This window comes from Marmota marmota, unplaced genomic scaffold (genome assembly GCF_001458135.2).
Source record: "Marmota marmota marmota unplaced genomic scaffold, marMar, whole genome shotgun sequence".
Lineage (NCBI taxonomy): Eukaryota > Metazoa > Chordata > Mammalia > Rodentia > Sciuridae > Marmota > Marmota marmota.
This window is the reverse complement of record NW_025999969.1, coordinates 495,835-510,842: the sequence shown is the minus strand read 5'-3', so window position 1 is coordinate 510,842 and position 15,008 is coordinate 495,835. Positions and strand designations below refer to the sequence as shown.

General features: G+C 43.4%; 1 protein-coding gene across 4 annotated transcripts in view; it reads left to right on the top strand.

Annotated features, from left to right (window-relative positions):
* Abcc5 (ATP binding cassette subfamily C member 5) overlaps positions 1-15,008 on the top strand; it is a 78,132-nt gene that overhangs the window by 35,298 nt on the left and 27,826 nt on the right. For all 4 annotated transcript variants that reach the window (XM_015499914.2, XM_048803973.1, XM_048803975.1 and 1 more), the window contains exons 9-17: positions 66-214; positions 527-634; positions 4,629-4,985; positions 7,567-7,638; positions 9,962-10,086; positions 10,206-10,278; positions 11,724-11,927; positions 12,364-12,507; positions 13,720-13,822. In XM_015499914.2, coding sequence (XP_015355400.1) covers positions 66-214; positions 527-634; positions 4,629-4,985; positions 7,567-7,638; positions 9,962-10,086; positions 10,206-10,278; positions 11,724-11,927; positions 12,364-12,507; positions 13,720-13,822 — 1,335 coding nt within the window. The remainder of the gene's footprint in view (positions 1-65; positions 215-526; positions 635-4,628; positions 4,986-7,566; positions 7,639-9,961; positions 10,087-10,205; positions 10,279-11,723; positions 11,928-12,363; positions 12,508-13,719; positions 13,823-15,008) is intronic.

Below are 15,008 nucleotides of genomic sequence, written 5' to 3'. Positions count from 1 at the left end.
TGGAGGAAAAAAATCCCAATGTTTCTTTTGACTTGGTTTAAAGGTGTCTTCTTTTTTATTCATAGAAATCCGAGAGGAGGAGCGTCGGATATTGGAAAAAGCTGGGTACTTTCAGAGCATCACTGTTGGTGTGGCTCCCATCGTGGTGGTGATTGCCAGTGTGGTGACGTTCTCTGTTCACATGACCCTGGGCTTCGATCTGACAGCAGCACAGGTCAGGGACCCCCCAGGGATGGGGAGCGTTATCGAGTGGGGAGCCAGCCCTTGCAGATAGTGTACAGGTTATTTTTAGTCAACCTAGGCTTGGGTTTCATTCTGAAGATACCAATCAACCTATGGTTCAGATTTACTGAGATTTTAACTGAAGGTCTCATGAAAACCTTATCTTTTAAAAAAATGTGACTCGTAGTAACATTTGACAGCCAAGCTGCAGCCTTCCTACCACCTGAAAGGAAGTCGGTGATGTCTTGTCATTGTAGTTGCCTCGCGTGATCATGCTCAGTTTCTCCTCCTTTCCCATTTTAAGGCTTTCACAGTGGTGACTGTCTTCAATTCCATGACTTTTGCTTTGAAAGTAACACCATTCTCAGTAAAGTCCCTCTCGGAAGCATCGGTTGCTGTTGACAGGTTTAAGGTAAGTGACTCCTTGCCCCTCCTCTGTGTCAGGAGCTGTCCCTGGCACAACTCCCTGCTGCCTGTGCTCTAGGGGGCCACACAGATTAACCACACTTGGTTTTGATTTTCTTTGAGCATTTTGGCAAGTTGTTAAGAAGGAGGCATGGAAGACACTGAATTAAGGGATAGACTTTTACCCTTCCTGGATGGCTTGGTCCTAGGCTCAGCATTCCCTCCAAAGCAAGACCCTTCCTCCTAGGCCTGACCTGGATTTATGTCATAACTCACTGGGCTTTTAAGTGATTTAAACCTAGAAGACCAGAATTGCCGTGACTGTCAGGTTTTCCTCCCCTTTATTGTTGCTACTGTCAGTTTGATTGGTTGATATACTAAGTCCTTTTTTGGTACTTTCTTTCTCCTGCCCTGTGATTGCCATTCATGATGCAGTGACATGGAACTAGTCATAAATCTAGATCATGTTGGGAAGTGCAGTTAAGTAAGTACCAGTTTTTTTCCTTGCAGGTGGTTAGTTGATCATACTTTGGCCGTGTTATTCTTTGTGCCATCAGAATAATAGAAATACATGATATAAGAGGAAGATATATTTGGGAGGGTAGAGGGAGATAGATATTTGAAAGTGGTTAACACTCATTTAAAAAAGTTAAAAAAAAAAAAAAAAAAGCAGCATCATGTGGACTGGAATTCCTTGACGGTGACACTCTTGTGCTCCTGCTCATCTTTCTTGGCCAGTGAGAACACTATAAAAGTGATTTTGGTTCATGAACACTTGAAGCTGAGGTGTTTTAGGGATGAATATCACCCACCCACTTAGAGCTCAGTAGAAACAAATTTGGTTTTCCTGTTAAGACTAAAACATACCTTCCCAGGATGTATTTATTTATATTATCTACTTATTCATAGTTAATCAGGTGAATTTTGTTGGATCAAGAAAGCTAGTCCTCCAGAATGCACCCCCATCCCCATTTCCTTCCCCTTCCCCAGCCTGGCTGCTAGAAGGACAAGAGCCAGAGTCACATGAGAAGCAGAGTCACATGAGAAGCAGTGGTCTGCAGCCGTCAGATGCTTCCTGCTTTGTGAACCCACAGTAGCCAGTCATGGAAGAAAGCAGATGTTTTGACCAGAAGTCTTCCCTCCCGTTTGTTTCTATATCTTTGTTAGTGGATGGATTTGGTTGGATTTTGGATGAAGAAACAGAGTGTATAATATAGTCTTGTTCTCCCCTTGTTTTGGGGGGGTTCACTTCTCTTCACTTATTAGTGAGGACTTGGATTAGCAGGTGGCATTTCATCTCATAGTTCCTTCCTCTGTCCAGGAAGCATCAGAGTTAATAATAGCAAAATCACCCACAGCTCTCTTTTATGTCCTGTGAGACTTCAGTCCAATTCTATCCTCTGCCTCTTGGCAGGGTTTTTCCTTTCTTAAGGTAGATGCGTGGCCCAAGATAATGAGTATTTATTGCTTAATCCTTCCCCAACTCTAAGCTGTTTCTTTCTTATTATCTTCATGTGCTTATTAATTAGAATTATGTTCACTTCATTAGGGATTGGGGGGGGAGCTGTTTTTTAGGTGTAATTCACTAGAGGAAATCTGCTTCAATCCTGGGAGACCACCCGAGGCAGTCTTTTTTTTTTTAATTTTTAAAAAATTTTTTAGTTGTAGATGGACACAGTGCCTGTATTTTGTTTATTTTTATTTATATGTGGTGCTGAGGATCGAATCCAGTACCTCACACATGCTAGGCAAGCGCTCTATCACTGAGCCACCACCCCAGCCCTGAGGCAGTCTTTTGAAATGAGAATGTTCCTGGGATTATATCTCTCCCGTCATCTTCTAGGAAATGGATATGAGAATAACCAGGATGGGACTTGCCTGTTTGGTTTATTTTCTGCATATTGAAATTCAGTGATGGTGCTGCAGAAGTGCTTTCACCCTCTGCCTTCTTTTTTTTTTTTTAATAATTTTTTTAGTTGTAGATGGTCACAATTTATTTGTTCATATTTATGTGATGCTGAGGATCAAACCCAGTGCCTCACACATGCGAGGCAAGCGCTCTACCACTGAGCCACAACCCCAGCCTTCACCCTCTGCCTTCTTATTTTGCATCGTCACCTTTCTCTTTTTAAACGGACTTAGGGATCTGATGGGTAAGCAAGTGTGGTATTTGCTCTATTTGATCTGCCTTGGAAGTGCATCCTGCACAAGAGCTCATTGCTTCCGGTTGAGTAGTGTGGATAAAGGATAGACAAAGGGATAAAATTTCTAGGAGAAATAACTTGTCGAAGGGCAGTTATTTGCTTGTCACTACTGTAGCGTGGTTACGTTTTATAAATAAAAATACAGGATGCCCAATTAAATACTGCATGGGATATACTTATACTGAAAATTGTTTATTATTTATCTGGAATCCAAATTTAACCGGGTGTCTTGTATTTTATCTGGTGTCTTGCATTTTATTTGTAACCCCTCTTCTGCTCAACTGATACATTCTGGTTTTTGTCTTTTGGGGAATGAAAGTAGTGTTTTGATGATCAGTGTTTCATGGAAAAGTTGAGGTTTACAGATTGTGCACCTCTAAGATTCTGTTGTCATCCTGGCAAGTGCAAATCCAAGTAGATATAAATTCAAGAGTTGTAAGACCCCCATCTGCCTCACCCTGTCAGGGTAGGGCGACCTGAACTGAAATCCTCCTGGGGCAGGGCAGGGCTAATAATAAGGAAAAGTAGAGGAAGAACTATGCACATGATTAGGCACCAACATATTTCTTAGTAGTTCATTAAGGCCTAAACTCTCTTCATCCTCTTAATAACTCCAGGGGAGAGAATGATGGAAATTCTGTCAGCCTGTGGTTTTACTCAATGACGGTGATCAAAATATTTGTTATTTTTAGCTCAATTTCTCAGGAAGGCTCTGAACAAATGAAACCAAACAGCTGTTTTCAGAAAGCAGGGACTAAACCCAAGATTGATCAAGAGTGAATATTATCTAGGAAATTTAGAATTGTGATACTTCTAGGAAGACTGGGGATTAAAAATGAGTAAGAGGTGGTGATATAAGGGGGGAGGAGAGCAAGCTTAGAAGTTTAGGACCCAAGAGAATGAGAAAGGGAATATGTATTACTTGTAATAGCACAAATTCTTAATTATTGGATTCCAAGTGCGGTGGCATTCTATAGAAATGACAGATTTAAGAAGATGGTCAGAAGAGGACTCAAGTCTTATGGGAAGGTCCCAGGCTGTGGTTTACTGTGGTGGTGTTTCTGGTTAATTTCAGAGACTCTTCCTACTTCAAGCATCCCATTTTCCTTCCCTTTAATTTAACTGAGGGTGTCTCTGGAAGCGGACTGGAGGAAAGGGGTCTTGTTCTCCTTCCAAGGGGTCTTTCTAGGGGAGATACCCTTTGCTCACATGTAGGCCTGTCTTTTGTTTTGTTGAATTCTCCCAAGTTCTAAGGCAGGGCTTAGAAGACATGAGGATTTCTTGACCAGAAGGAATACTCTACGGGAGACAGAACCTTAGACCCTCTATTCAGTTCATCCTCTCCCAACAGGTGTCAGGTTGCAGGTGAGGGAGGTGGGCAGGCTTTGTGATCTGCAGGAGTGTTCTGGAGGGAAAACAAGATGGTGAGGGTCTATATAGGGGATCAGAGTGCCTTTAGGGTGTCCTACCTGCTCCTGAGTTAGAACAAGGGGCTGCATAGCAGTTCATTGTCCTTTGGCCCATATTAGGCCGGCAGAAAAGAATGAGTAGCTTAGCTTAGTGTAGAGGGTTGGGTCAATGGACAAGGTCCCTGTACCTTCTGTGGTTGTCCCCATGCTCTTGAGACCCCCTTGGCGGGCCTGAGGCGAGGCTACACTAATGAGCTGCCTTTTGCCCTTCAGCTTCCTTCTACTGTATAGCCTGATGTGTTTTGCTACGTGAGTGTGCGCCCTAGGCTTGTCTCCCTGGTCTTGATCCAGTGTCTCATCTTTGCACCTCTCTCACAACTCCTATCAGAGTTTGTTTCTAATGGAAGAGGTTCACATGATAAAGAACAAACCAGCCAGTCCTCACATCAAGATAGAGATGAAAAATGCCACCTTGGCATGGGACTCCTCCCACTCCAGTATCCAGAACTCGCCCAAGCTGACCCCCAAAATGAAAAAAGACAAGAGGGCTGCCAAGGGCAAGAAAGAGAAGGTGAGGCAGCTGCAGCGCACTGAGCATCAGGCGGTGCTGGCAGAGCAGAAAGGCCACCTCCTCCTGGACAGTGACGAGCGGCCCAGTCCTGAAGAGGAAGAAGGCAAGCACATCCACCTGGGGAACCTCCGCCTGCAGAGGACGCTGTACAGCATCGACCTGGAAATTGAAGAGGTGAGCTGTCCGCCTGCACTCCCACCCCCTTCGCCCCCATACCCTGTCTGGCATGCCACCCCTTCTGATCTGGGAAGAAAAGGCAGGTGCAGTTCCTTTTAGCAAGGTACTCTGTGGCTATAGATTTTGAACCAAAAAGCAGATTGGACCAGCTGTAATTTCAAAGGGAATATTTAAGCATTTAACAACAGAGTTAATAACAACTGATCTCATGAGATGCTCATTTTATAAACAAGGAAATGAAGCATTCAAGTGGATTTTCCAAGATTTTGCCCTGAATCAGTTTCTGGCTATCGTTGCTGTATGTGAGCTGCAGTAATTATTTCTGGTGTTATAACTTCGTATGGGCTCCCTGTTCCCAGTAGGCTGTGCATTGCACAAGATCTGGCACAGGGTAGGTATTCTTGGTGCTTTTACCAATGGTTATATTGTAATCATTTATTTTAAAGGAAGTGAAGCATCATTTTGGTATATGATGTCACAGTGCAGGTGGTACAGATCAGGCAGAAGTCTCAGAGAGGGGCTGGTGTAGGTTCAAAGCTTTTAAGATACAGACTGATTAGGAACCAGCACCATGTTTAAAGGGCCATAACATTCAGAGGACACAGTCATATGGATATTCATTTCTTCAACAGCCATTTTTTGAGTGTCACCTATATGCCAGGCAATGTTATAGGGCTGGGAATATAGCAGCAAAAACCCAGACAAAAATCCCTGCTCTCCTAGAGCATACATTCCAGTGGCACAGACAAACAATAAACAAGTCTAATATATCCTGTGTCAGATTGTGATAAGGGCTGTGAAAAATGAGGTGGAGAGTGCTGGGGCAGGGACAGTTGGGATTGCAGTTTTAGTGGGTTGCCGGAGAGAAGGTTTCTTTTATTTTTTTATTTTTAAAATTAATTTAATTGATGTATTATAATTACATGTAATAGTGGGATTCATTGTAACATATTTATACATGCACATATCATAATTTGATCAATTTCGTCCCCCATTTTTACCCCCTTTCTTTCCCTCTTCCCTTCCCTCAAGTCCCCTTCCTCTACTCTACTGGTGGGAAAGCCTCATTTAAGAAGTAGACTTTTTTTGAGGGGTGGGGGTACTGGGGATTGAACCCCACTGAACTACATCCCAACCTTTTTTATATTTATTTTAAGACACAATCTTGGTAAGTTGCTGAGGGTCTTACTAAGTTGCTTAAGTTGGCCTCAAACTTGTGATCCTCCTCCCTCAGCCTCCTGAGTCTGTGGGATTACAAAACAGGGAGGGGAAGGGACAGTGACACTTGCCAGATGTCTTCTCTGCACCAGGCACTTGCTTCTTTGTTGCTGTCATACTTAGTCACCAGAAAATTTGCGTTTTTCTCTGTGTAAGCCTACCTCGCCTGAGCAGAGCTTGAACTGTGACTTGATCTCTCATTACCACCAGGCAGTGATCTTTCAGACTTACAGACCATGTCAAACTGTTGTTTGCTCAACATGCTTTTATTACGTCCCAGACACTTGGTTTTATAGAGTAACTCCTTTCCTCGGGTGCTCAGAGTCCAGTGAGGGAGGCAGACACAGTGTTGGTTTAGGTAACAAGGGTCACATGATTAGCAGGTGCTGGTGGTTTTGGGATTCTAGTCCCCCCCTGCCCCTCCAGAGTCTGTGCTCCTTCCATACCACCCAATCTTCCTTCCTTCCTTGGGCCGTCTATCCTTGAAAACTTGTAAAGTCATCTGTCTGTCCTTGACAACTTTCAGCACTACCTATTGGGAATTCATTTGCTTATCTGAGGATATAGTCAGCCCTCTGTATTCATGCATTCCAACAGGCTGCAGATAAAAAGTATTTATTTGGTGGAAAACAATCCATCTATATTGAACACGTGGACTTTTTTCCTTGTCCATTATTCCCTAAACAAAACAGTATTACAACTATTTGCCTATATTAGGTATTCTGTGTTATCTAGAGATGGTATAAAGCATACTAGAGGATGTGTGGAGGTTATATGCAAATACTGTGCTTTTTTAAACATCCATAGATTTTGGTATCCTCAGGAGTCCTTGAACCAGTCCTCATGGATCCTGAGTTAATCGCAGGCTTGGGTTTCCACTTTTATTTGAAATTGATGACGTAAATATTCCTCAGATTTTTGGAAATATCTTTCAGAAAAACATATGCAACAATGCACCTACTTTCCATTGACAATGTAAACCCTAGAGAAAAATCATAATTTACAAGAGCCCTACCTTCTCTTCTAAAAAACAAGAAAAACAAACAAAAAACATAGGTTACCAATAAAGTTGGAAAGAAGCTAGGATTTTCTAAAAGTGGAATACCATGATATATGTGGAATGTGTAGTCTTTTCAAAGGGCTTTTATCTCTGTTACCTCAGTGTATCCCCACATAATCCCTGTGAAGTAGGCTGCTAATGAGTGAGAAAACAGGTACACAATGTGTTGACTCATAAGGATGACAGCTACTGTGTTGATGAATTAAAGTTAATGCATTTTTCCTTAAAGAAGTTGCATGCCTTAGGATGAGTGGTTGGTGGTTTCTTAATGATCTTCCTCTTTCTGTGTGCTTTGTCCAGGGTAAATTGGTTGGAATCTGTGGCAGTGTGGGAAGTGGAAAAACGTCTCTCATTTCGGCCATTTTAGGACAGGTAAGATTTCTGTTATTGCCCTTGACATGTTCTGTTTCTTTCTTAGGACTCTACTTAGCAAACATCTCAGGAAAAATGAGTTCATTTGCTGAAGAGTCAGGAGAGGTGGAAACAAAGGAACCTTGGTCTGTGTCCTACCCTTCTCTTCCTCCCAACAGCCTATGTCTGGAAGGGCACAGTTGACACCTGATGAGTGACTAATCTGTACCCTAGCTGGCATCATTTTTTCTCCGTGCCTTCTTTTATTCAGCATGTATTTATTGAATGCCATAGGTACGTCAGATAGCATGTTGCGAAGCGGGAAAGAGAGGAGCAAATGCCCACACTGTAGCAAAGAGTCAACCTGGGCTCCAGAGCCGGGGTGGCGCATACCTGAACTTCAGGGGCTGAGGCAGGAGGATCAAAGTTCGAGACCTGATTGGGCAACTTAAGTGAGACCATGTGTCAAAATAGAAGAAAAAGAGCTGGGGGTGTAGCTCAATGGTAGAGCACCCCTGGGTTCTGTCCTTGATACTATAAAAAACAAAGCAATACAAAAAAACTGGGCTGCCAGGATTTGATTGAGAATCATGGCAGCACTCAGTGTTCAACCTAACCACCAAAGGAGTTGTTCCCTCAAGGAGTTCATGTCCAGTGGGAGGATAGGCCAGCCAGCTAGATACACAAGCACATCACAAGGCCATGAGTGAAGAGTACACAAGATGCCCAATGGACAGCTGTCAGCACTGAGAGAGGGGAACAAAAGGACAAGGACCCTCTGCTGAGACAAATTGTCTTTAGTGTTTTTAAACCTAATAATGAGAAGAATCCAAGGTGCCTTTGTGCTTTTAAACTTGAATTCATCTACAGGTTGAAGTGGGAATGAACACAGGACCATTCCTAGCTTTTGATAACGAGGTCTTCTGAATCGCACATTCTTATTGAGGACATGAGACAAATGGAAGTGGGGGAGGGTGTTTCTGTGGCCTCCAGGTTAGAAACTATTTCCTTGTCTGTTTGGTATCAGCTGTCACAGTTGGTGACCTGTGGCTCTTCTGGAGGGCAGTGTTGCCCAAGGCAGTCCAAGGAGGCTATATTCTGCTTTAGGACACTCTCCAGTCCTTGGGCCCAGCTGGGGGTCTTTGTAAAAAGCTTCCCAGATGATTTCTGAAAATCAGCCAGATTTGAGTGCCAATGGTAAGGGACAGAGATGGGGGCACTGAAGCGAGTAGGAAAAGCTCCATTTCTAAGTTCTGCTCAACAGTCTAACAGTGCAGTGTTTGATGCACTTTTGGGGTGGACTGGACAGTGTTAGGTCGAAACTCAGGTGGGCTTGGCTCCTGGATCAAGTCCTGGAGGCCCTCTCCCTGCAGGGAGGCTGACGATGTTGGTCGGCCCTGCTTCTTTCAGGTTTAACTCTTCATTGACATTACTGCTGTGTGGGTGTCTGTGTAGCTGCAGCCAGGAGAAGTGGGTTCCTAAACACTTTGTCATGCACATCCCGAGTGTTTGCCTGTCTCTGGGTGGTTAGGTGTTATGGTCTGTGGCATACACCTGTGTATGTACACTGCGAGTGTGTGTTTGAGGTGTTTGAGAGGACAAGCTTAATGTGCAAGTACTACCTGTCTGGTTAATGAAACTTTACTTCAAAGCTATAGCATCTCTAACCCAAGACAGATGTCTACTGTAGGTCTCAAAAGGAGCCATGATAAAATTGGTAAATCAATTCATACCAGGCATCGTGACTGAAAACATTTCAGAGCATATGGCTCATTGTGCAGTCCCTTCACATTGGAGGGGAAGGTCCGTCGTCCTTACGTGGGTGCTGTAAAATACGAGCTGATGTCTAACCTGGAATTTTTCCCCCTTTGGTCCTCATTTTACAGAAGCAGCAGATCTAGCCAATGTTCTGGATGAATTCTGTAGATGAGTTGGTTTGCCCTCCCCTTGAGGCAGACACTTGCTATAAATCCTTATAGCATCCCCTCCAGGGGATGTCAAGTGCAGTCCAAGGAGTTCCTGGAGTACCTTCTGGCTTATTAAAACATAGTTAAAACAGTTTACAGATAGGAAGAGTACAAACTAGGCCCATGGCAATAGGCTGAGTGAAGTGTTTGCTCAGTCAAATTGTGGTTATACTGGGTTCCCATCTCACGTAAGGAGAACTTCAATTTTCTTTGCTGCTGGAACTCTTTAGAACAAATGTAAGGTCTAGACTTGGGTCCAGAAAGCATCCAAGAAAGTTGCCAAAACTTTAGATTCCATTGAGGAATGTATGGGGGTCTGTTGGCTTAGGGTGATGGTTTCGAGTTATGATGCCTTTGGATGGTGTCTGTCTCCCTAGATGACACTTCTAGAGGGCAGCATTGCCATCAGTGGAACCTTCGCTTATGTGGCCCAGCAGGCCTGGATCCTCAATGCCACTCTGAGAGACAACATCCTCTTTGGGAAGGAATTTGATGAAGAAAGGCAAGGAGTGTTTGGTTTCTGTCATGCTTTCCATCTTGGCCACGTGAGATGCAAGGCAGCCCTTCAGCAGGCTCTGCTCCAACCGTGTCCCTGACACTATGTCACTTTGTGTCCTTCAGATACAACTCAGTGCTGAACAGCTGCTGCCTGAGGCCTGACCTGGCCATTCTTCCCAACAGTGACCTGACTGAGGTACAGGCCTTCTGTATGGGATGTACACATTTAGCACATTTAGTAGGGGGGGGCTCTCTCTTGGAGAGGTGGAGGGTCGGGCCAGAGCCCCCTCCTAGGATGCATCTTAAATGCTTGGGAGAAGAACCACAAGGGAAGTCTTGTTTTCATTGAGCCTTTCTGTTAAGAAAGCATTTATTCATTAGCAGAGGGATATTAACCCTGTTTTAAGTATCTAAGTTTTCCATATGTCAATTTTAAACAAAATCCTATTGTTGACTTAATGTTTTTTACTCTATTCAGATGTTTTTAAAGCCACAAGTCAAGCATGTTTATATCAAACTTCTTCCCTGGAATTATTTTGCCAACCGCCTTATTTAGTCTATAGAGTCCTCTTCCATTAGAAAGAGACCTTAGAACAAATCCATTTTTCTTTGGTTCTCTGCACTGGAGCAGTTTCCAGGCATATCTCTGGAACTAGTTTTTGCTCTTCAGTGTTAAAACTTATATCCCTGAGCTGCCCTGGAGGCCTCGGGAACTGGCATTTTTATTCAGCTTTCTTCATTTAAATCGCTCAAGCCAGATGTGGCAAATGGTTTAGTTAGTTTAGAGTTCTCAACTCATGGTCTCCAGATCAGCAGCATCAGAATCACCTGGGAATTTGATAGAAATGTAAATTGTCAGCCCATACTCCAGACCTACTGAATCAGACATTGGCCATGGGGCCCAGCAGTCTGTTCTAACAAGCCCTCCAAGTAATTCTGATGCAAGTCAGGTTTGAAAACCTTTAAATTAATTGAATGTTTTTTTAAGGACAAGATTCCAAACAAGCTAATTACCGTATGACAATCGATTTCCTTGTTTGTTCATATGGTAACATTTAGAAGATACATTGTATGCCAGTGACAGGTGCAGCACCTGCTTGACACTGGGGATATAAAGGATTAAGACAACCATCTGCATCCTCACAAAGCTTATAGTTAAGGACATGACATACCCAAAGATTTAGGCACAAAATAATCTGATGAAAGAGAGTAAAGAGGTTAAATGGCTCTGATCCCAGGGTGTGGGAGGGGGTTGTTCAGTGGCTCTGAGAGCTGCTAGGCAGCCAAGGGCAAAGGTTCTGCTTCATATGTCCTATTTGGGTGTTAAGATTCTATTAGGGCTGTTCATTTTTAAGCAGTGGTGAAGCATGATCAACTTAGTGTTTTGGAAAGATCTTTCTGCCGTGTGGAGAACGGATTGGAGGGGTGCCCAGGGGCAGTAGCAAGGCCAAGTATAGGACTAATTGGTACCGGATGATTCTGAGCCAACTGCCCCAGTTCCTGGAAGGATCATAGTGGCAGTTTATTCAGGCAGAGAATTCAAGAGAAGGTGCCAGCTTGAGAGGACAGGTGACTGTTGTGGCCACAAAGCACTGTTTCAGACTTGACCTGAGGGCTTTGCTGTGCTTCCGGGCCCTGTAGATCGGTGAACGAGGAGCCAACCTAAGTGGTGGACAGCGCCAGAGGATCAGCCTTGCCCGGGCATTGTACAGCGACAGGAGCATCTATATCCTAGATGACCCCCTCAGTGCCTTAGATGCCCATGTGGGCAACCACATCTTCAACAGTGCTATCCGGAAGCACCTCAAGTCCAAGACGGTTCTGTTTGTTACCCACCAGTTACAGGTATGGTGTGCTTTTCTCTAGGCTGCTCACCTTGGCTTGGGAAATTAGACATGGGATGGTGGGAGGAACCTTTTGGGGGAACCTGGAGATTCCTGGAATTAAGAATTTTCATTTCCTTAGCAAATTACCTCCAGTCCCATCATACCATTGAAGCCCATTATACCAGCATCTCAGTTGGCCATGTGAGTCAGAGATCTTTGGAGCATATTAACTTTTGCATATGGGTCAGCAAGTGAAAGGGCTGAGAGATGTGACTGAAAATAGAGTTTGGGTATAAGTGAATGGGGAAAGCAGTGTGTCCAAAACTGTCTCCAGATATCACCGGATGTCCCGTGGTTGACCTAGGTCACTTCCAGTTGAGACCTGCTGAGCTGAGGTCTGGGTATTGATCTGTATTTGCACAAACACGAGCAATCCTCCCTGCTTTTGTCTGCAGTACCTCGTTGATTGTGATGAAGTGATTTTCATGAAAGAGGGCTGCATCACGGAAAGAGGCACCCATGAGGAGCTGATGAATTTAAGTGGGGATTACGCTACCATTTTTAATAACCTGTTGCTTGGAGAGACACCCCCAGTTGAGGTAAGGTTTGCATGTTTCTCCTTTTTGTGCAGGGGAGTCATGGCTGCAGTGGGTACTTGGGAGAGCTTAGCTGAGAATCCATATCTATCTGATCCGCTGTGTGTTCCTGAGACNGAATGCAGGGAACTAACTATATTAAGGGAATTTCCTAGATAATAATATGGTAGGAACTTGGCAAAGAAGGCATTAACCCATGAAGTCCCGAGTTTTAATTCTGCAAACATAGTAATTATTTCAGAATTACCGTAAATGATATTTATTACATGATCTAAGTTTTTCAAGATGTTTCACATGTAGGACAAGGGGACAAAATGGGTTAAGTAGCTTCTGTTGTCTCAGGTTCAGTTTGATGAGTGTTTATTGAGTCCCGCCATGTCTTATTATGGGCACTTCTCAGTAGTAGGCCCTGTGAGGTATGAGCCTGTAAGAGATGGCCTCTGTCTCCGAGGGACTCATAGCATTCTGTGGAAGACCAGTGCTTGCGTGCTTTTACAGGCAGCTATGACACCAGGTCACATAGATAGTAGCAATGTTGATAACATGCTGAGGGAGAGAAGGGCAAGGATGAACTTTAGAGGAGTCAATGTCACATCACATTTTAATCCTTCTGAAATGGGACAACTGTGATGGAGATTGGGATGAGAGGAGGGGCATTCCAAGTGAGGGAACCAGCCTGGACAGGGGACAGAAATGGGAAATTATGATTTGGTTTCCTTAAAATCCAGTGTAGCTAGAGAGTAGGAGCATGGGAAGCAGTGAGATAGGAGAGGAACGGGGAGAACTGCCTCAGACCAGAACATGGAGGTCCTGCAAAGCAAGGCTGAGAGATTTGGGTTTCCCCTGCGGTAGCAGTAGGAAATGATCTGATCTGGGGATCTGATTCAGTGATGTGGTAACTCAGACTGAAGGAATAGAAATGAGCCCAGCTGTAATACTCTGGACACGTTAGAGAGGATAAGCATAGGATTAAAAAGTCTTCTTTTTGGAGTTCAGGTCTTGGATGACTTTGGAGAGAGAAAATATCAGTAGGAACCCCAATCTCAAAGATTTAAGGAGTTGAGGAAGTATGAGATGAGTACAGGTGCCCTTGTAACAAGTCATGTATCTCTCTTCTTCTTAGTAGCTTGAGAAATGATTTGCTAATATGTATCTGGTGGACATTGATCTGGATGGCCATAACATGACTGGAGAATTTTTTTTTTAACCTATTAGATTAATTCAAAAAAGGAAACCAGTGGTTCACAGAAGAAATCACAAGACAAGGGTCCTAAAACAGGATCAGTAAAGAAGGAGAAAGCAGTGAAGCCAGAAGAAGGTAATGACCTTTTTGAGATTTTTTTTTTTTTTTTATATTTGTCATGAAAGTTTATCATGAGGGCTGAGGATATAGCTCAGTTGGTAGAGTGCTTTCCTCGCATGCACAAAGCTCTTGGTTCAATCCCCAGCACCACAAAAAAAAAAAAAAAAAAAGAAAGTTTATAGAAATAACTTCACATGGTAGTTCATGATGTTTGATAGCGTTGTGTGTTACGTGGTCTTATATTTCTTGAATAACAAAATTTGTAGATAAGTTGGGAGACTGTGAGGCAACTTCTGTTTACCTAAACAGAAAAGGTGATTAGAAGGACCTTTGGTCCCATACCATCCCCTTATGCAGGGTAAGGTCAGGTATAGCAGTTACAGCTGAGTCATCCAGAGTGAGGACTACTTGAGTGCTGGGTGGAGGTATGCCTTTCCTTCCTGCCATTCACCTCTGCACTTTTAAAAGTCAGTCCTAACTGAAATAGAGGGGTCCCAGCTCTAAGAAGATTTATAGTTAGCAGTTTTTCCTACTTAACTTTCCCTATTCTTGGTCCTGGTTTTTAAACTTTTCTCTTAACAGCAGGTGCGGTGGCACATGCCTGTAATCCTAGCAGCTTAGGAGGCTGAGGCAAGAGGATCACAAGTTCAAAGCCAGCCTCAGCAACTTAGCAAGGCTCTAAGCAACTCAGTGAGACCCTGTCTCTAAATAAAATACAAAAAAGGGCTGGGTATGTGGCTCAGTGGTTAAGTGCCCCTGAGTTCAATCCCCAGTACCAAATAAATAAATTAATTAATAAGCTTTTCTCTTAGCAACTGAGGTAAATCTTGAGAATTAGAAAAGTTATTTGAAATCACATGACTATTTTCATTTTGTGAATTTTAAACTGCATATCAACTTCCAAATTTAAAAAGCAGTTGTATTTTAAAACTCTTTTCTTATAGAGTCACCTCCTAACCTGACCCTTTTGAATCCAGGGACCTCCCTGCTTGGGGCATGGCAAACCCGCTGTCCTTGTCCTTAAAACTGCAGCAGACATTTGATGTTCGGAGTTGACATGCTGATTGATCACTCTCTGACTCTTTCTTTGAAAGGAACAAGCCTAAATTCTTCAATTCAGGCATGATTTAAAATCCTTTATTGACACACCCATAAAGCAAACAGCACAGAAAGCTGAGACATCTGTTAGTTCCTGCCATAA